Consider the following 21457-nt stretch of genomic DNA (forward strand, 5'->3'; position numbering starts at 1 on the left):
AACAACAACTACCACGTGACCTAACATGTCATATGACCTTTTTGGAACTGATCACGTGACTAAACTTGACATCTCTGCACAGTGCACACTTCTGCACTCCTGACTAACTCAAAGACGTCTCTGATTAAAGAGGGACATTTCTCCTGTCGCAGTAGAGTCGGCAGACAACATGAGGTGAGTTTTAACAAATTCAAAGTTGTTTTTGCACTCATTCTGCCTACTGTGCTAATATATTCATGATTACACCTTTATATACAGTCTATGGTTTACACAGACTCACACTGTTTTGAAATGTGAGTGACTTGCAGTGTTGGAAGTTCACACATGAGTAGCCAGGTCTGTAGTCTGATATTCGTGTTATTTTGCAGGCTGTGGAGGGAAACTCTGGGTGTCCTGTTACTGTGGGCCTGTCTGCACTCGACTCACTCACGGGGCTGCTCGTCCTTGTTCTGCCGAAAGTCTCACCGTGTCAGCGGCTTGAATGGAGTCGACCCCGGGTCTCCTCTCTTCCTCACTCCTTATCTGGAGAAGGGAGCCATAGCTGAAGGTATGAGTGCACTCACACAACATAATACGTTTATAATACTACAGCTAGCCCTCATTGTTATAGTGTTCTAAGATTCAAAGGTTTTATTTCCATATGCACAGTAGCTACAGTGTTTGCAGTAGAAGTAATCATAGTAATATAATTAGATGATCAGTTGCTTATATTGCAGACATATTTTCTTGTTTATTCCAGCCAGGAAACTGAGCCTGGTCGGAGATCTGCCAGGTGCCAACGTCAAGAGTTATGCAGGGTACCTCACTGTCAACAAGAAATACAACAGCAACCTCTTCTTCTGGTTCTTCCCTGCACTCATGGTAGGCTCAGACTTCTTTTTTACAGCCGGGGCTTTTCCAAATGACACGGTAAGATTGCTGACAGTGCTGCAGTTTTAAAGAGGATTACAAGGAGGAAGCAGAGATTTTGATATAAAATAGCCCTTCTGGTGCTTTTAATACCTCTGTAACTCAACGTGATTGTACTTAATATGTTTCACTGTGCTCCCTCAGTCAATTACTGATAAGGAATTGCACCCGTGTGTGTTTAGTCAGCTGCTGTGTTATGGGAATTCTGCATAATAGCAGCGTTTTGGTGTTAAGTAAGCATGTATTTCAACCAAGGTTTTACAGATAGTGAGCTATCTTTGGGAACCTTTTTTGATGATCTGTAAATCAGTAGCCAAGTCCCACTGTATGTCACATGACACTTCCATGACAGCAAATGGGCCTTAAAGAATATTTTTTATTTTTTATTTAAGACATAGTATAAGAAATGCACTGCCATTTATGGTCATATCTAAGACACAGTGGTTGTTGAAACCCAAGCACAAGGAAAGGGCCCGTCTTATGATACCGCTAGAAACGGGTCTCCCAAGGCTGTTTGCCTGTGCTTGGAATGAACTAAAGGGCCCTATGAAAGGTTACCTATCAACCGTACCTTTAACATCTAACTTGCTGTTTGTTGAGCCACTCTCTGCCACAAATCTTTGCGTGTAAGCTTTTAACTCAAACTCAATACTGTGTTTTTAAAACAACACTGTATCAAAAAACAAAATATACCCCTCACTGTTTATTCATCATTCAATTAATTTTTATTCTGTAGGTTGTGTACATTACTTTTCACTTTACTGCTTGTTGCACCTGGTTAGAAGCTAAACTGCATTTCGTTGTCTCAGTACCTGTAATATGTGCAATAACAATAAAGTTGAATCTAATCTTGAGCAGGAACAAATGCATTTACTTAGTACATATCTGACATTAACGAATATACACATTTGTGCATTCTTTATAAATGCAAACTTGTCAAGACCACTGACGGAAGTAGTTTTGAAAAGTAATAAGTGGTTCTGTCTTTTACATGTAGGATTCAACCCCCCTTGTACTGATTTGTTTCAAAATGAACTGACACTTGAGTCATTCATTTGTAGTGATATAATAATTGTGGGATTTCTATTGCATCCACTTAATCTGCAACAAAGAACGCCAACGCAATTTCCGCCATTGCAAACCGAGTCAAGCCGACTCCGAGCTGTCCGACTTCAGGCGAGCTTTTTGAGACCTCCCCCGGCTGCAATCGGCTATTCTCGTCTACTTTCGAGGCGAGCCGCAGCTCATCTCAAACAAGCCTAGTGTATACTCTGCAATTGACTTTATGTGTACTGTACTTTCACATCTAAACACAGAGAATCTCTGAAACTTCAAAATCTCTATTATAAAAAAAGATAATTTCGAGATGAATATCTGTTAAATTCAATAGTCCTGTTTTGACATTCCCATGTTGGATGACCAAAAACAATGTTTGACCAGGAACAAAATGCTAATTTAACTAAGCCTGACTCCATTCAAATCTTTGTTGCTATCAATGGTTAGGAAGACAGTTGCGTGATAACATAAGTCTGTCTAAATGTGGTGAATTTATTATTGACCGTTGGTTAATAAACTAAAGTCACCAACAGGTGGGGCTGCGATCTTAACTCTGTGTGTTTCTCCGCTGACAGGCGACCCGAGATAAAGCTCCGGTGCTGCTCTGGCTGCAGGGCGGCCCGGGTGGTACCTCCATGTTCGGGCTCTTTGTGGAACATGGACCATATGTGGTGTTTAAGAACCTGACCGGTAAGAACTGATCCGATACTACAGCAGCATACATGAACTGTAACCCTAACCTGCTCATTCTGAGCCCTGTGTAGTTTGTGTTGTAAGCCTTATCTACTGTTTTCTGATCTGCTCGTATTTTATGTATTTGCAGTCGGTATGAGAGATTACGCTTGGACATCCAGGTATTCAGTTTTGTACATTGACAACCCGGTACGTATTATTTTATTCATCATAAATCCTTTGTGAATATAATATGTAATGCTCTGTCTTTAAGGAAGGGTTTTTGTTTTTCCAGGTTGGAACAGGTTTCAGCTTCACTAATGATGACCAAGGTTTTGCTCAGAACCAGGATGATGTTGGCAGAGATTTGTACAGGTAAGTAGACGTCCATCCAACCCAAACATGCTTGCATTTTGATCTAAAAGTCTGCTGTTTGATTGTTACTTCCTATTTGTATCTCTTCCTTTGTAGTGCTTTAACACAGTTCTTCCAGTTATTCCCCGAGTACCAGTCTAATGAGTTCTATGCAACTGGAGAGGTATGTTGTTTTTTTTAGCTTTGCAAATTAATATTGACAACATGTATATTAGTGGTGTTACACAAGTGGCTTTTTAACTTGTGCACGTTAAAGTATATGTTAATCCTAGATTAAAAAGATATGTAGCACATTTTGGAAGATATTCTTAAACTTTCACGACAGAGTTTTAACCTGTGTGAACTTTCTCCATCTCCTTGCAGTCTTATGCAGGGAAGTATGTTCCGGCCATTTCATATTACATCCATAAAAACAACCCCACTGCCAAAGTGAAAATTAACTTAATGGGGATGGCTATTGGTGACGGGCTCTGTGATCCAGAACTGGTTCGTATCTGGACATTCTTTAACAACATAATCTTGACAAACACATTTTGAATGTCATCTTATTTCTTATCACATTTTAAATTATATATATTGTTTATCTCATGCAATACAAGATAATAATAATAACTATTTTTTCATATATTTCTACACTTGAGACATCAACACACTTCACAAGTGAACGTTTTTCACAGTTCTTTAGCTTCACCCCGTCCGGTGTTGTTGATAGATATACGATGAGTAAAACATTTCACTTTTTTCCATCACAGATGCTGGGTGGTTACGCTGACTTCATGTACCAAACAGGCATGATAGATGAACTCCAACGACAGTATGTCATCCAGCAGACAGACTTTGGGGTTAAACTCATCCAGCAGGAGAAGTGGGTGGAGGCTTTTCAGGTGAGCGATGCCTCTTACATTTGTCAAAATGCAAGATGGAAGTATTTATCATTGTTTGTCTAAATTTGCAATAACTAATGTTTAATGAATACGTCCCTCAAATGCTCTTGTTATCACATCTTGCTGAAACACACATGCTGACCATTTTCTTAACGTCTGACTTCAGGTTTTTGACAGCTTGCTGAACGGTGACGTGGCACCATATCCTTCCTTCTTCCAAAATGCTACCGGCTGCACTAACTACTACAACTACATGCAGTGTCGAGTATGTACAATTTCAAAACTTTTTATACAAATAAATGTCTTCATTAAAACAGTCTTTGCAGCATTTTGCCTTTTGTGCACCACAGGAGCCTGAAGACCAGGAGTACTTCTCCCAGTTTGTGACTCTGCCGGCTGTGCGACGCTCCATCCATGTGGGGAACCTGACGTTCCACGATGGGTCCGAGGTGGAGAAGCACCTTCTGCAGGACGTCATGAAGAGCATCAAACCCTGGCTTGGAGTGTTGATGGACAACTATAGGGTGAGGGGTCTGGGATTATCCATTGTGGTTCTGTTTTGAACAGCAACTGAATATTTGGTTTTAAATTGACAAAACAAGACTACTATCTACTTTTGCCTTGAGAAACTGGGTTGGATATTTTTTCCGACATTACATAAACATGATTTGTTTAAAGAAAATGATTGTACGCTTGATCCATAATACAATAATCATTAGTGGATTCCCCTTTTGAAGGTCCCTCTACTACCTCTCTAATACTCTTTTCCCTATGTGGTCCATTCCTCCATACACCCAGGTCTTAATCTACAGTGGTCAGCTGGATGTGATCGTAGCAGCGCCTCTGACTGAGAGGTTCCTGCCAACCGTCAACTGGACGGGGGCGACTGACTTCAAAACGACTCCTCGCTTCCACTGGAAGGTCCAGCCCAGCGACACAGAGGTGGCCGGTTATGTGAGACAAGTGGGAGAGTTTTACCAGGTGAGCAGGCATCAATGAAAGAAGAAAAACAATGTGAAAAGTAGTGGGTGAACACCTGTTTTAATCCTGCAATCTGTCCTCTTGTCACGCAGGTCATCATAAGAGGAGGAGGACACATTCTGCCTTACGACCAACCGGCGAGGTCGTTTGACATGATTGACAGATTCCTGTCGACACGGGGCTGGATATGAGTTTAAGTGTTTTGGTGCTGAAACGCAGCTGATGAAAGCACATCCACTTTAAAGAGCATATTTTTTATTATTGACTGATTTTAAACACTGATGACTGTCTCAGGCAATGTAAATCAGCACGTGGTTGGATTTATAAATCTTTTTAAATTTGAAATGTTTTGTTGCAGAGGTGATATTTGGTGTGTGCTGCTATTTTATGCGCTGCAATAAAGTAAGATTACTCTGCCTGGATGCAGATGTCTGAATTCCTCCGATATCAGCAAATCATGATAAACAAATAGCCAGACTTACTATCAGGCCTGATTTCAACATAAATAATGTGTGTTTTTTTATTGTGTGAGGAAAATACTCCTTATGATGCATTCAATCTGTCCATGCTTGTTGATGAACTATAAATAAAAAACCCTGAAACCAGTTTGAATAAAAACGTTTTCTTTTTTGTCTTGATGTTTGGGAAACACTCGAATGGAGTTTGCAATCTGACAACCTTTTGTTAAATTGATTTATATTACAGGGATACAGATATGGCAGCACCTGTTGTTGAAACGGATTTGATTCATTAACAAAATGTCCACCAGGGGTCACTGTGCTCAAAGATATTTAATTGGAAAACTATACAAAAACAATCATTTTGCTACCAAAACTTCTGACGTTATTCAACATATTTAAGAAAAGTAAATGCAACAACATTTACGATTATTTGAACTTGGGTCAAAAATCATTATATTACAAAAAATATGGGCCACTGCATATTGTAACAGTAGACAATGCTTGTTGATTTCATTATCGAGTTAGTGACTATTTGTGGATTTAAAGTGTTCTCAAGTTTTAGTTTTTAGTTTGTTGTCATTATACCTCATATGTTTGTGTACTGGGGTTAATTGCCATGTTATGTCAACTATCATGATGTCAAGACAATTAAATAATTAATGAGTATTCTAAACCTTTAAAGCACCTAACTATTTAATGAGCAGTTATGTCTCAAGGACAAGCTTTGGGGAATTGCTGTTAATGGCTTGATGTCAACATTTGTGGTTTTTTCATTGAGTTCTTAAAGATTCTAAAATATTCAACATTTTAATTCTAGTTATCTGCACAAATAATAATTGTGACACTAGATGATCAAATAAAAGTAGTTGTAACATCAAATCACATTAGTTGTATGTTACAGAACAAGTGCTTTATTTTCATACCGTAATGTAACTGCAGTGATACTTTAACATCTGTACATATGCAAAACGAAATGGAGACAATGTCATTATAGACACAACAAATGTACAAAGTTATACAGGCCAGAATGGATTCATCAGTTCATTACATATAAACAATGTATTTAAGCGCTGAAATGAGCCTCGACATACAACAAAAGGCAACAAGTGCTATGTGAACATTATTTACAAACATGTACCACACATTTACTCCCTTCAAAAAGAAAGGTGGTTGCATTACATGTACAGGATTACAGAAATTAAAGACATTATGTACAATATTTATAGTTAAAGATTTAAAATAATACAATTATAACATCATTAATACATAGGAATTGTTCTCCACCTCCCAAAAATCCACACAGACGCACTCACACTGCACTTCCATTTGTCCTTTTTTGTCTGCCTCTGCAATAACAAATGTATTTTTCTGAACCTGGACCCACTGTGAAAAATGAAACTAGAGACTCATGTCTAACTCTAAAAGAGCAACAAATTATTCCAGTTGAAAGTATTTTGAAGTCATTATAATCATTTTCACATGCAAGAGGTTCATTTGGAACGGTCTAACAGTCTAAATATGGTTTAAAAAATAACCTAAAATAAGGCAAGCTTCAGTTCAAAGGGTTGGTACGACAAAGCCCTTTTTGCAGAGTATCCATTTATCTGTCTTATCGACACACACACACACAGAGTCCAGCGTTAACCCATCATAACAGTCCCAATGCTTTGACAAAACTTGAATGTAACCCGTTATAAGGATTACGATTTTCAATTTCACATCCTTCATGAATAAAAAGGGCACACACTACACAGTGCGGGGTCCTTAACTGAGCCTCATCCTACAATATGAGCTCTAGGTTCCCTTCTTTAATCTACACACATGTGATGCATGCCAGGCACAGGCTCTCCGTAAAGCCAAACACAGTTACGTTTCTCGCTGGTGTTTGAAAAAAGGGGGGGGGGGATCACTGAGAATTACTCGGACCTTAATATGGCTATTCTACCCTCTGGCAGGACAGAGGACAAAGTGCATAGACAGCTCTGCGATTGCTCCACCTGTCAGTGGAATGTATTTCATCCATCCTACTGTAAAACACAGTGCATTATGGTCATCATGCTAATGAGTCAACATTCCTGGTCATAGGAAAGAGAGAAAAGAGGGGTTAATATGAGAAGGCGTAAAGTTTCAAGGTTGAGACGGAGATTTAAAAACAGTTAGTACATCCATCCCTCTGCAGAGGAGGCCTGAGAAAGAGAGGAAGATAAATTGATGAAGAGGTCAGAGGTCAGAGGAAAGCGGTTATTTTTCTCCTTGGTCAGCTGGTTTTGCGCTTACATGCAGCAGACATCCATGATAAACCCAGTAACAGAATAAACTCATTAACAAAGCACTCAGAATGAACGGTTTTGATTGTTTGTCTACAGAAAGTCAACAAAAGATTTTAAGAAATATTCAGGCACATTGTGACATTTTGGAAAGCACAGGCATATTCTGCTCCTTTTTGCCAGTTGTGAGATGCCAATCAAACTAAAATAAAAATCATGCTCACATTCACTTTCTCACACATTTCCCCCATCATCCTTTACACACCTGCTGAACTTTGGTCTGCAGAGAAAAGAAGGGCATGCATACTCTAAACCATGGACCCTAAAATCCAGACACACACACACACACACACACACACACACACACACACACACACACACACACACACACACACACACACACACACACACACACACACACACACACACACACACACACACACACACACACACACACACACACACACACACACACACACACACACACACACACACACACACACACACACACACACACACACACACACACACACACACACACACACACACACACACACAGAGAGGCCTCAATAGTTAAAGCTTCAGTTGGTCCTGAAGGAGTGTGTTTCAACTCCTAGCTGCCTCACTGGTATCACAGTGTACAGTTCTGTATCTGTAACAGCATCGTATGTCCTGGGGACCAGAGTGGCTTGGCCATGCTGATCATAATGTGGACATACAGTAGAGAAGATGATCAATACTGGGATGTATTGCTAACATTTGATCATGTTTTCACTGTTGGGCTTGTATTTTATGACACTCTTTAAGAATACCACTGACAGGGAAAAGGTTTAACAGTCATATACTTTTCTAGGAGAGAAAATATCATTACACTTGCTTGCATATTCCTGTCTCCAAGATATCATGGAGACAGTTTGACTTGGATTCAAAAGACAACTTTAAAAGGCAGCCACATCCCACTCACTTAGTGTCTGTTGCATACTTTTAACATACTGTCCATGACTGATATTCAGAGAATGATTTAACTTATCTTTCAGTCCATCAGGCTAACAGAGATGTAAGGTCTGCTAATAGAGAGGACAGTCTGAGGCCTATTTCTCTGTCCTCTGGTTACATTACCACCGTGGTCCATTTTGTACCATTACACAACAGAGAAGTCAAACACTGCATGGGATTAGCAAAACATCCTTTTTGCTAAAAGCACAACAAAAAGAGAGAGTAAAAAAAGAAGCAACAAACCGTTGAACATGTATGCGTTAATAGGGTGGGTCTATAAAAATACATACTGCAGCTACTGTATAAAGAACAGCCTCACAGGCCTTTGAGGTTTTTCTTGATGGAGGGAGATGGAGGGTTCAGCATTTGCAGCTGGTCCCCCTCAGAAAGCAGGGGAGTAGGGGGAGTTTGGGCCGGGTTTATAGTCTGTCTTGTCCCTAGTGGATGGGGTTAATGTCTGTGCGGTGATTTGTTTGCCCGTGCACACTGCTGCCCCCTACAGTTATGGTGGAGGTGGTGATGGTGTTGTGCTGGATGACCTGCTGCTGGGAGCACGCTGGAGCTGGACTCCCCCCCGGACTGCTGTCTGGACCTGAGGAGACATCAGAGACATCAATGAAGACGGACAGCATGTGAGTGGAGTAATATAAACACCATTACCTTCAAGCTCTACACACAGTCTTTAACGTGTGATGTGTTACAGAAAATAAACGATAATAATACAAAATAAACACAGACAAATTGTCATTATTGTAAAAGAAAAATACAGCTTTATTAGCAAAAAACAGATAAATGTCAAACACATGACACACTAAATTCACACCTCATCCGTCACCTGTCATCCCAAATTAGGCCATAAATGGCACAAAAATGGAAAAGTGAATCACAACTCCATAAACACGCCTGATGGAGTTCGGACACATTGAAGGTGACATCTGTATACAAGCTAGACTCATCGATGAAAGTCTGTCCCAGCCCAGACTGGGAGTTGGCTCTCTTCTGAATAAAAGAACCATTCAGCCAAGGGGGATATGAGCCTTTTTTTCCTGAGCTAAAGCCACGCAGGGAGGTGCCTTATCCTAATTACAGAAAATGTCACTTGTATCCATATCAAAGGGTGGGGCTCTGATGTCATGCACGGCTGAGCTGAGGCACAGTCCGGTGATCAGAGAGATTTTGAGGCATCCATGAGAGTTTGGATGCCAAAGTGCCGCTTGTGACGTCTTTCCCACGTCGAGTCTCGGCTGCCTCTGTGCACGGAGGAGGCGCTGTCAGATGGAAAAACAGGTCTCATACGGGATTCAGACTACCAACTCCCAGTCTAGTCTGGCTACCAGAGTGTGCAACACCCATGTGTGAAAGGAAGAGTCCTGCCGCGAGTGTGGGAGCTGGATACCAGCACATAGGAGTGAAGAGTCTTGGCAGTCACTGTTTGTCCATCACAGTTCAGTCTGTAGAGTTTAAATCTTTCCTCTGGCAAGACAATTAACATTTCCCCGCAGTGCTATCTTCAATGTCGGGCTAAGGCACATTGATGAATGTGTGTTTTTAGCCAAATTCCCAAATGTGTGTGTGTGTCTGTGTTTATGTCTGAGCTACTCACTGAGGTAACCTTGGGAATCTTTCTGCATAGTGGTGATGGGACAGTCCTTGTGTGTGAGGAGAAGCTGCTTGAGTTGGGTCACCTCGTTCTTTAGCATGGTCACTTCATTCTGAAATGCAGCGAGAAACACAGAAGCATTTTTAAAAACATATTTCAGGAGAGTCCACAATTTAAGCAGGAGACACTATTAGTTCACCAACTACTAGTATGAGTGTATCGCTGTGTATCAAACATTGTATTTATATATATTTATCATCCTCAGTGTTCTTTTTTTATCCTGAATTAGGCTTTTACATTTTTAACTGAAAACCTGTAACATGGTGACTTGATGTTTTACAAATTAGGGCATTTAAGGCATGGAGAGTCCAGCAAATGTTGCTCTTCAGTTGCATTATGGGAAGTGTAAGATCCAGTGTTTTTGGAGTAATGCACTTTTAATTATAACCATTTGTTTGCTAAGGTCTTTATTGTGTCTAAGTGTAAAAACAGGGTGTCTTGCAGTTCTACAAAGACAGCATATGACTTATCATACTGGACTCAAGTTAATAACAAGGCAACTTATCGCTATCATCTCTGGTGCAAAAAGGGATACTAGTATAAGGTTCTTCATAAGGAACTGAGAAAAACACATGTTGAAGGAGCGCTTTGATATCCCCTCTTTCCCGTTTCTATACTGTCCTCAAAAATGTAAAAAACCTATATATTCAATAATTGTGAGTGGTACATTTAGAAGTTTGGTACACCTAAAGTTCATAGTGTACCTGAAGCTGCATGTTGGTCTGTGTGAGTTCTTCTGCTTTCTTCTCTAATGAAACCACCCACACTTTTCTCTTCTGTCTGCATCTTGTTGCTGCTGCTCTGTTCCGCTCCAGAAACTTCCGCCGACGTTCGTCTGGGTCCTCGTCCACTACCCGCCTGCGCCGCCCTCCGCTTTGTGGCGGAGAATGCATTGTCTGCGAGGGATGCATCTGCTGGGTGGCAGGTGACATCTGCAACAGAAGGGGAAGGTATCAGCATCACTGAGCTCTATGATGAGACTGTCTGCCACCTGTTTCACTGCCCAACAAGCATCTATACATTACCTCCTGCAGCCATACCAAGGTCTGGCAATTTCCCCCCAAAAAAACATCTGGTTGTGCCACGTGCCCTGGGAGCCGGGCCGTGGGCGTCAGGGGTGACAGAGTGAGTGAGAGACTGGGCTGATTCACCAGCCTGCCCACCCCGTTAAAGAGGTGTCAGGAGGCAGTTTTCCACCGCCCACTTCCACTCAGACTAACACCACCAGACACAGTCAAAAGCCTTGTTTCTAAAACTGTACTTACACTGACAGATCTTGACATGTACTTGGCAAGGTCAAGTGTTTTCAGTCTTCAGATCATTACCATTTTATGAGAACCATGGAAAAAACAAGCAGCTTTAATGGCCTCTGTGCATACAGTGAGTGTTTGTATAATGCCTTAATGATGCATTAGGAACATATAGTGAATTGCATTTCTCGATGTCAGACTGTCCTTCTTCCAAAATGCTTAGCATTGCAGAGGATGATAGACAATGCAAGGACAAGTGTCTCACATCATGTTGTTTCAAATGCTGTGAGCAAAACTAAAATTAAACCAAATATATTCTAAGCTAAGATGTTCCAGAACAATTAGCCAAGGCTGTCTGGTCATCAGAACAAACATTTATGAAACCTCTTCTACATCTGAAGACTATTGTGGAAACAAAAGGGCAGCTTGGCAGTAGATTATCGTGTAAAACACAGTTTTCCAAAGACATTTCAAAGCATCTCTTATAATGGCCACTTTACAGCCTCTTCTTGACCCTTGACCTTTATGGAAAGTGTCCTACACTGACCTGTAGCTGACAAACCTCAAAGGGAAAATTATCTTTGAAATGGTTGCCACAAAACTACTTGACATCATAGCAACTGCAAGAGCAAATGTGCTATTCAATTGTCTTACTGTAAGTTTAAAGCACTTTTTTAACTATACTGTGCTGCTATATACTAAACGACTAATAGCTGACCTCAAGACTTCTCAAAGGGCTACTAAAGTGCTGCCTTGTTTTTTGTCACAATACACACATGATATACAGTTGCTTTCAGCTATATGAGGTTTTAATGCGTTATTGAACTTGCGGCTCTGCCTTTGGCTTTTCTAAAAGCTTCGGCTCTCTGGGGAATGTGCTTTGCTTACATGTGAAGCAGAGTGCATCGGATTGTGCGGTGAGGTCTGGTGTGGGTGCCCGGGATGAAGATGGGGATTGTGGGAGTTGTGATGGGGGTTGTGTCCCTGTTGGTGGTGGTGTCCACCCTGTCCGTGGCCCTGGCTGTGGTGGTGGTGTCCGTGGTGCTGGTACGCGTGGGGAGGGGCTTGCAGGTGCTGGTGTGGGTGTGACTGCATGTGATGGTGGGCGTTTTGCTCCTGCCGCGAGGACATCATCTCCATCATGTGGCCCATGGAGTTCATGTTTCCGTTGGCGATGGGACCCGGGTGGTGTGAAAGTGCAGCCTTCAGTCTCTGAGAAGAAAAAATGGAAACAAAACATATTGAGATTTTCTTTATAATATCTTAAGTTTGTACATGCTCTCATCCATCTGTGTGCTGATTATCAACAGTTACAGAGAGCTTCATGTGCTGACTGGGAGATGATGAATGGCTCCATAAATCCATATGTCAGGAGAACAAATCAAAGCCACTTAGGCTGTCCTCTGTCTCTCCTTCAGTCGTGTCATTCTCCCGCTTTACCTACAGTGATTGCCATCCCACCAGTCCCTCCTCCTCATATTCCTAATAGCCTCCCGCTCCTTTATGCACATGTGTGTGTGTGTCTCTGGATGTCTGCCCGTGAGATGAGCTTGTTGGCGAGGTGTGAGCCTCAGACTTCTGCCTTGCTGTTGACCCAGCAGGAGGTTTGTTGCTTTAACCGAGTGGTCTCCTTAGCCCTGACTGTACCGGTGTCTCTGAGCAGCCTGGGAGAGAGGCTCTGTGAAGGTCCGCTTGTGTTCATGTGTTTACTGAATGCAGCTCTCCTCAAGAGTCTGTTTTTATGGGCATCACATAAAGACAACCGCAACATCAGGAAAAAAATCATAATCCAAACATACAAGTGCCAAAGTATGTCTTCAGGCTTCATCTAACGTACACAAACCTAGACCAAATTGAAAAGAAATCCATGTCCTAACCATTTCATGCCTTATTTACATTTAACCGCTTTAGGAATAACAAGTTGAGAGTGTTGAGACGATTGAATTTGATTAATGCACATGTTTTTCCCAAGTGCTGATGTGAATAAATAATGTAAATACTTGAATAAATGCTAAAAGCCAGTCCTATATTCTGTCTATAATTTGTCTACGTTGGACTAAATGTTAGTGACAAAACAAAGGCATTCATTTCAAGGCTACTGTTGAGAATTCCACAAAGTTTTCTATTCTTTTTCGCAGTGCTCTCTTTCCCCTCTCTGTGCTCCCTTCCCCCTTCTCCCAGCTGCTGTCAGTGAGTCCACGCTGTGTCCAGGGCTCCATATCTTTTAACAACCTCCACATTCATGATTCCCATAGGGAATGGCATCCAGCTGGTCTGGATCACAACGCTGAGACACGACCTGAGCACAACATCAGCCCTCCACTCCTCTCACACACTGTTGGAGCGGAAAGCTTTTTTACCAGGAGGGAGGAGACACAGTCAAACAAATCACTTTAGAAGCGGGATGGTCATAAAAGAGCATACCCTCCTGGTTTGTATTATATTTATAAAAAAATGCAAATATGTATTTTATCTAGGGATTACCTAGTAATTGTCTTAACTGTTCTTGGCTTTCCAATCCATACACAGCTTGCATGATATAACTGCACATGAAACCTGCACATGAAACCAGCACAGTGAAACGATGATCTTGCCAAGCCTGTTTTGAGTATAGTTTCTGTTTGTCAAAGGGATGCTTGCCATAGTGGAACAGCTCTACATTTGTGGAGTTACATTATTTTGTGTTTATCTGTTGCCCCTCAACAAGAACGTCATTATACATTTGTTATCTCTTAATGGTAATATTCAGCTGATCACACCCTGCTAACCACGTTCACCACAGCCTAACTCTATAAGGGGCCATAGCCCTTCCGCTTTGACACCAGTAATACAGGGGTTAAAACACCACACTGTGTATACTAACACACAGCGGGGGGCCACAGGCCTGCAGCTGTCCACAGCATCACATTCACACTAAGACTCTCTGAGGGACATAGCTCTGACTTTCTGTAATATCATATAAGTTACACTCTGTATATTGTAATAGTTCTGAACTGTATATCTGTTCTTGATAAACACATGCAGAAATAACAAACAGCCAGTTTACATGCAGCTAAAACAGAAGAATTGATTTAAACAAGCTTACAGTTATTAATCATAATCACCAGTGCTGACGAGGACATCTTCCGTGTATCACAGGAGGAATTCTTAAGGCTGACAGCACACATTAAACAACTTCCCTTCAGCCTTCAGCTTGTCAGTCAGCACCAGAGAGGTGAGGCCCACCCCTCTTGTGAAAGAGAAAACCAATCAGAGTTTAACAATCTCCTGCCACTTAGAGCAGGCAGTCACCTGAATGAACAGAAGCTAAAGGGACCTGCCCCCCCCTCCCAGGTCTACTGTACACTGCTTCTGAGGCCAGAGTAAAGGTCTCTCTGGGTAAGATGCTTATCTGGAGCCACCTGACTCTCTGCCAACACGACTCCCAGGGAGAAGGACAGAGAGGGTGAAAGGGAGGTGAAGGGGTGCAGTGAGAGTGAGAGAGAGAGAGAGAGAGAGAGAGAGAGAGAGAGAGAGAGAGAGAGAGAGAGAGAGAGAGAGAGAGAGAGAGAGAGAGAGAGAGAGAGAGAGAGAGAGTGGGGGAGACGATATGGCTTCTACTGTCTCCTCCCCGCACACATCAGCCCAAGACAGCTAGTGCTCATTTATCAGTGTCTCTGAGAGCTGTCCAGCTGGCAGTGCAACGCTATCTGTTTATTAATTGAATTAGCCGGCATCCGAAGAGGCCCGAGAGTGTCAGAGTACAGAGGCAGGTCAAAGAGCCGAGGGGCCGCTCCAAAAGTCTTACCAGTTATGGTTACAAGCAGGAATGAGACAACATCAAAAAAGAAAAGGACCATGCATGTTTAGTGGATCATACCAGTTTCAAAAGACAAGTTGATATTTAGATTGTTAAACTAAGACAGCATTTGGACTGCAACTACAGTAACTACATTTTCATCATCAATGATTCTGCATAATTTTCTTAATAATTGTTTGGTTAATAACTCTAATTGTAAAATAGGTCCATTGCTGTTTCAAAATCTCAAAGATATTCACTTTAAGGTGACAAACTGACGAAATGATAGAGTGTTGGAGGACTGGAAACAGCAATTTTGCAATTTTTGCAAGAAAAATGCTTTTCCTGTTCATGCAAATAGAAAAAGTACTGCAGGCGATTATTTTGATCTTGATCAACTATTTATTATATAATCTATTGCAACTCCTTACAGTAAATCCGAAGCGAAACCTATCCGATAAAGTAAATAGATCCCAGGGATAATAGAACATATAACGAGGAGAGTATACAGACTACTTATCAAAGGTTATGGCAAGAATTATATTGATATACTCACATTTTTAAGTTGAAAGGAAAACACGTGGTTCAGATTGTGTCAAGTGAAAAACCTTACCGTGAAATATACTTCTTTCTTGAACCTACAGTATGTCCGTACAAGTGCCTGCTACTGCTCCATCTGGACTTGAGACTCCAGCTCAGTAAACTGTCCTCGGCCAAAACTTAAGTCTTTGCATCCATAACCACAATGACGCAACTACGGGACGTTAGAAGAGCGATGATGAGCAGGCTGTGATTCTTAAACACCTTCATCAGCTCCCTAATGACTCTTTAACACATGGTTGTATTTCCCTAGACTGCACTAAGCAAAATAACTTAACCACCACGTTCATTTTACTCTAATAACACACACATACGTATACATTTCTTCTGCAGCAACATGGCCGCTACAGAAAACAATCATTAAATCAGTGCAGGTGTTAGCCTGTGGCGGCTCAGGGCGCTCACACATGGGATGGCACACTGTCTGTCCTGCTGTTGCTGAGAATTGAAAACAACACAGCAAAGACACATCAAGAAGATGAGCAGGCCATGACACCATAAAGACAATGTCAGCTTCTTCCAGGATACATTTATAAACTACGTGCATTTGACACTACATTTCATGCAGTCTGTAAGTGTGCTGAAAGTAGTGAGCTTATTGATTTTCCATTGTTAAAACACCATCTCTGGTTTAGCCATCTTTTGCCCAGAGGGCGGCTGTTTCCTCTGAGACCTTTGCCCTCTGACCTCTCCACTCCCTCTCCTCTTGTTCAGCCTTTCTCATTTATGTGGTTTCAGGGATACCAGGTGATCACCCATTAATGATATTTATTAATGGCTGCCTCCTCTCTGACACGGGGGGCTTTGACTGATGTCCCCGTGAGTGCTCTGGGCACATCCTGAAAACACACTCAGGTTTCTCCTCGCCAGATGACTTCATATCTATTAACCCTGGGAGGATGAAGAAAGAGCACAGAGCAGGTACAAAAGGAGATGATCACGCCCGCCTCAGGATGGGTAAATCACACACAGCCAGGTCAGGGTGAGCACTTTTATTCCCCTTAAAAGTGGAGCAGTGTACTATCAGGGGACCTGTGGCCCTCTGACGCCTTACTGCAGGTTGGAAAGATTGAACCAGTCTGTGGAGTCATTTTTTAAGTGCAAAACGATGACAGTTTCAAATGAAGATCTTCCGAGTCTATGAGGAAACATTAAAGCTTCTCTCTGTTGGTCTGCCAGCTTTTTGTTAACACTACACCAGCACAGTGATCATATTCAAGCACAGCCTTGGTAGTTGAATAATATATAATAATTGTAACTTGCCCTGGCTTTATTTTCTGTGGGTCAAGAACCCCAAACTCACAATCTTAACCCGACATAGTTTCACCATCTGCAGTTAAACCAGGAGTTGTTCTCTTTTGCTTTGCCAAGCACTTAGTGGTTTTAAATCCATCCTTCCCATCTCCATCCCCCCTTACCCACCAGTGCATGTGTGCAAAACCCTCTCTCTGTGCCCTAAAACTCCACACCCCCATTAGTTCCATTTTATTAGATTTCCCTCTCGCCCAGAGAGGCAGTAACGCCCCCCCCCCCCTTCTCTTTCTTTCCTCTCTGTCTTACACACACACCTCTTCCCTGTTCCTCCACCCCCTCTCCCTCTGCTTGCCAAGAGCTGGGGACTGTTAAACTGATTTCCTCGGGGAATGGAGAGGCAGACAGTCTGATGGGAGGGCTGTAATGCCACCCCCTCTCTCGTCTCTCCAGTTCTGGGCCGGGCAGATCAGAGCCGGGGCCGAACAGACCCTCCCTGTGGTTCCAGAGTCAGACGGGGAGATGGATGCAGCCCGGCTGTTCTGCCAGGGCCCGGCGCTCCGGTGGTGCTCGGAGGGACCGTGGCAGTACGGTTGCAGCGAGACACACGCCCACTGAGGAGCATGCTCCAAAGCATGCACTCATACTCTTGGCAGCAGCTTCTCTACTCTGTCAAGTTAATGGATGGGCCTCTGACTCTGGTCTGTATATCCCCACTGTTCCCTCTCTTGTAAAGCCCTGCTCTTGTGCAGCCTACATAGTTATCACTACACCCACTGCCACAATCTTGAATACAGAGAATGCCTCTGCAAGGAAGATAGACAGGGCTTTAATAGAATAATAAACACTAACTCATGTCTTGGTCTGTGGCATCGAAAGCGACAAATTAAGTGTCGTCATGCTAATTAGAGTAACATGAAAAGGGATGAATTGAATCAAACATCATTTGAAAAATACTTTAAATAACAGAAGAGTGCATATTTTGGCTCAAGTAGGACCGTTAACTTCCAACTCACTTTAAAGATATAAATAAGCAGTGTTCCTATTTGTGTTTGGATATCTCATTCAGACGGTGAATATAAATACTCACATTTCAACAGCTTATTTAAGCTATTTCTGTTCAAATCTTCATTGGTATCACACATTGTTAAGACACCCACAGGCACGAGATTCCTCTTGCGCTCCAACATGAGAAGCAATGTATTTTCCTTTTGAAGGGAAGAAATAAAAAGAAGAAGGCTGTTAACTTTATCACCATGCTGAGGACAAAACAAGGGCGTCTAGAAAACAGAAGTGGGTCTAACGTAAAAACATTAACTGGTTGGAGAGATGAGGTAGTGACCTAACTGGTCAATATTGAATACACTTTATCAGCCAGAAAATCTCTGACACGACAGGCTTTTTCTCCAATCAGCCCTCCAGTGTTTGAGTGGTTGTTTTGGAGTTTAGGGAGGGATCTGATCACTGCTGTGGCTCCAGCGAAGGCTCATGGTGGCTGGTCCAGTCCAGTCTGGCCCGTGTGGGGATGCAGCTGGTTTACCCAAGCTTGGCTCGTCCCATTCACGGGCCATGAACCATGACCAAATAGCCTTCACATACACCTCCCATCAGCACAGCTAAAACAACACGCAGTCATCCAAAGACAAACAGACGCGACACTGCGCCACAACCGCCACATTCGTCCAAAACCGCACACACACAGTCACACCCAGACCTGCAGAGCGTTAGGCACCCACTACTCAAATATAAATGTACCAACCCAAAGTCCTTAAAAGACCCCGGTGTATTGTAGCTTTACAATATCAACCATGAACTTTCAGCCAAAAAAGTTAGTCTGCTTTTTATCAAATTTCAGAGGACAGTCTTGTTGCCAGTAATGCTCTTAACTGCTTGGGTTGTAACTACATCCATTTTTAAACAATACTTTCTCACAAGAGGCAATATCCTTACATCTTTAATACATGATAAATGTGAATTTAATATGCATTTAGGCATGTCACTCTAATCTATTTTAGATGAATGCAGTGGTGTTGAATTTACTTGAAATGACCTGGCTCGGCCTCAAAACCTGTTCCTGATGAAGGGTCCCAATTGTCACATAAATGGTATGTGCCACAGTTTTCTATAACCTGATTATTTTTGGAATGATTACATACATCTTTAGAGTATCTAAAGGCAGTGTCATCTAGCCTTTCTCATCATAAATATATTAAACAATGTAGAATAATTCATTATTATCAATGATATCACATTGCTTAGCAAATATAGCCATAAGGGGTTTAATATTATTCTATGGTTCAGAAGTGATGTTTAAGGAGCTAAAGCTGCTGATCGCATTTATATGCAGACACACAATGCTTTCATAACTTATGAATGCGCTGTGTTTATAAATGGGGCATGTGGTTGAACTCATTGTTCATTATTACAACAAACAATAGGACTAACACAACCTGTCAACTGAAAAGCAGCATGTCCATTTACCTTTGATTTACTATTACTACATACAGTGTGTGGTTCAGGCACTCTGGCACTGGCAACACAAGGGAGGCAGAGACAGAGAGGCCCCTCTGTGGTCTGTGTCCAACACTGATAAACTGGCAGACACACATCGATCCAGCAGCTCCTCAGCCCTGCACTCCACTTTGCTGAAAACACTCGACTCCAGAGCAGTAAAGAGAAATATCATATGTGTATAATCTTCAACCTTATCTGCATCCGAGACAATGACTGCTTTCTGTATGCAACATCTCAGCTTATCCATGCCTTGTGTCCTTGTTTGACTGCAGTTTATCACAAAGCCACACATTTCATTTACTAACCAAACATTTGTACATACAGATCTGTATCAAATACTACTAATAATACTATAATCTGCTGACTCTAACTTTATGGTTTGTTTTAGCCCACTTAGGCCACAGATGTGTTTTGACACCAAGGACGATTAATGCCAGAGAGGGTGAAAATACACTGAAAGCAACCACAGTGCACACACAATGGTGAGCATGCCCACAAACATATACAGTACACATATTCTAGAGAGCAGTGAAGCAGATTCAGCTGTGCTCCTAGCTCACCGTCCCTCTCCAATGACCTCATACCCTGACAATGCCACCATTCATACAGATGTTGCTTACAAAACCTGGAGTCAGACTCCTATTGTGTGCGCTGCTCCTCCTCACAACAAGAGGTTTAGCCAGAGGTGCTCCCCTACTACGGTGGAAGAAAATGAATGGATCACGTAATAGTGTAACCATTTACGCTAATAGTTTAACCGCTTACAAATGACTTCATACTAAGATAAACGCTCAATCAATCACCATGTCGCGGAGATAAAAACAGAAACATCTTTGGCTGCTTCACAAGTTTTCTTTTGTAATTTATGAACAGAATATGCATTTTTCACTCTTTTGCTGTATAAGGTAACACTTGAACTTCAAGGCTTTTACCCCACATGCCTGTTTAAAATCTATAACTCTACTGAAACATAACAGTAAGGGTTGTGTAAATGAAATGTTAAAAAAGCTCCATTAGCGTGCTCGAAACACTTTGATTATTGGTCCTCCTGTGTCCTATGAAATGTTTCTTTAAGAGCAAACTGCTTTTTTCCCCCTCTTCAAGTAAAAAGGAGTACATTTAGAGCATGCCAGGAATTATGTCATCCACCCATCTAGTGCCAACTCCACAGCCAAGAGAGCTGCAGTGAAGGAACATATAGTACTGTTTACCTCTTAAAAAAACTCAGCACCTAGCCTGATGCTTAGTGACACATTTATTGTCCTTAGTAACAATGCAAACAATAGATAATTGAGGAGATAATAAATAACACATTTTCATACAACAGCACCAAACTGTTCGAAAAGCCCCTCTGTCTGAAATGAGCAGGCAAGCAGGATGTGTGGAAAGCATGGAGTGCATTTAAAAAGGACACACAAACAATGCGGAATCCACCATTGACAGGAGTAAGGTCATATAGTGGCGCCCACAGATGTTTTTTAAAACCAGCTTGATAAGGGCCTGTTTGGGCTTCCCTTGTTACAGATGAGACATGATAGTGAATGTCTTTCATCATACAAACAAAGACATCAAACCATCTGAGCAGGAAAGTATTCAGGGTAGAAAACAGTGCACATATGAACATGTGTTTATAAAGCACAGTTCCATGTATGAATTATTATGTGTGTAACCTTATTTCTCTGTTGTTTTTAAGCTCCTGGCTCTCTGTATGTGTATGCATGTCTGTGGCTGTCTAAGTATGTGACACAGTGTGAAGAGGATGACAGAGCCTGAGCAGTCTGTGAGTGTGTGTGTGTGTGTGTG

The 21457-nt window shown here is 41.9% G+C and overlaps 2 protein-coding genes across 3 annotated transcripts in view; one reads left to right on the forward strand and one right to left on the reverse strand.

Moving 5' to 3' along the window:
- Positions 1–15: 15 nt before the first annotated feature.
- Positions 16–5495, forward strand: cpvl (carboxypeptidase vitellogenic like). Its single transcript, XM_034228110.1, has 13 exons — positions 16–174; positions 369–547; positions 740–861; positions 2541–2655; positions 2789–2847; positions 2933–3012; positions 3109–3175; positions 3376–3498; positions 3765–3896; positions 4063–4161; positions 4247–4420; positions 4695–4877; positions 4970–5495. The coding sequence occupies exons 1-13, from the start codon at positions 170–172 to the stop codon at positions 5066–5068; spliced, it is 1437 nt and encodes a 478-aa protein (XP_034084001.1). The 5' UTR covers positions 16–169; the 3' UTR covers positions 5069–5495.
- A 2586-nt stretch (positions 5496–8081) lies between these two features.
- creb5b (cAMP responsive element binding protein 5b) overlaps positions 8082–21457 on the reverse strand; it is a 36056-nt gene continuing 22680 nt past the window's right edge. For both annotated transcript variants that reach the window (XM_034228285.1, XM_034228284.1), the window contains exons 8-11: positions 12400–12723; positions 10966–11193; positions 10205–10313; positions 8082–9193 (exon numbers count right to left, since the gene is read on the reverse strand). In XM_034228285.1, coding sequence (XP_034084176.1) covers positions 9039–9193; positions 10205–10313; positions 10966–11193; positions 12400–12723 — 816 coding nt within the window. In that variant the 3' untranslated portion in view covers positions 8082–9038. The remainder of the gene's footprint in view (positions 9194–10204; positions 10314–10965; positions 11194–12399; positions 12724–21457) is intronic.

Source organism: Gymnodraco acuticeps, unplaced genomic scaffold, assembly GCF_902827175.1.
Source record: "Gymnodraco acuticeps unplaced genomic scaffold, fGymAcu1.1, whole genome shotgun sequence".
NCBI lineage: Eukaryota > Metazoa > Chordata > Actinopteri > Perciformes > Bathydraconidae > Gymnodraco > Gymnodraco acuticeps.

Coding starts and splice junctions, on each gene's coding strand:
- cpvl (XM_034228110.1), top strand. Junction 2,848..2,932: donor TTTTGTACATTGACAACCCG/GTACGTATTATT, acceptor TTGTTTTTCCAG/GTTGGAACAGGTTTCAGCTT. Junction 4,421..4,694: donor TGTTGATGGACAACTATAGG/GTGAGGGGTCTG, acceptor CCATACACCCAG/GTCTTAATCTACAGTGGTCA.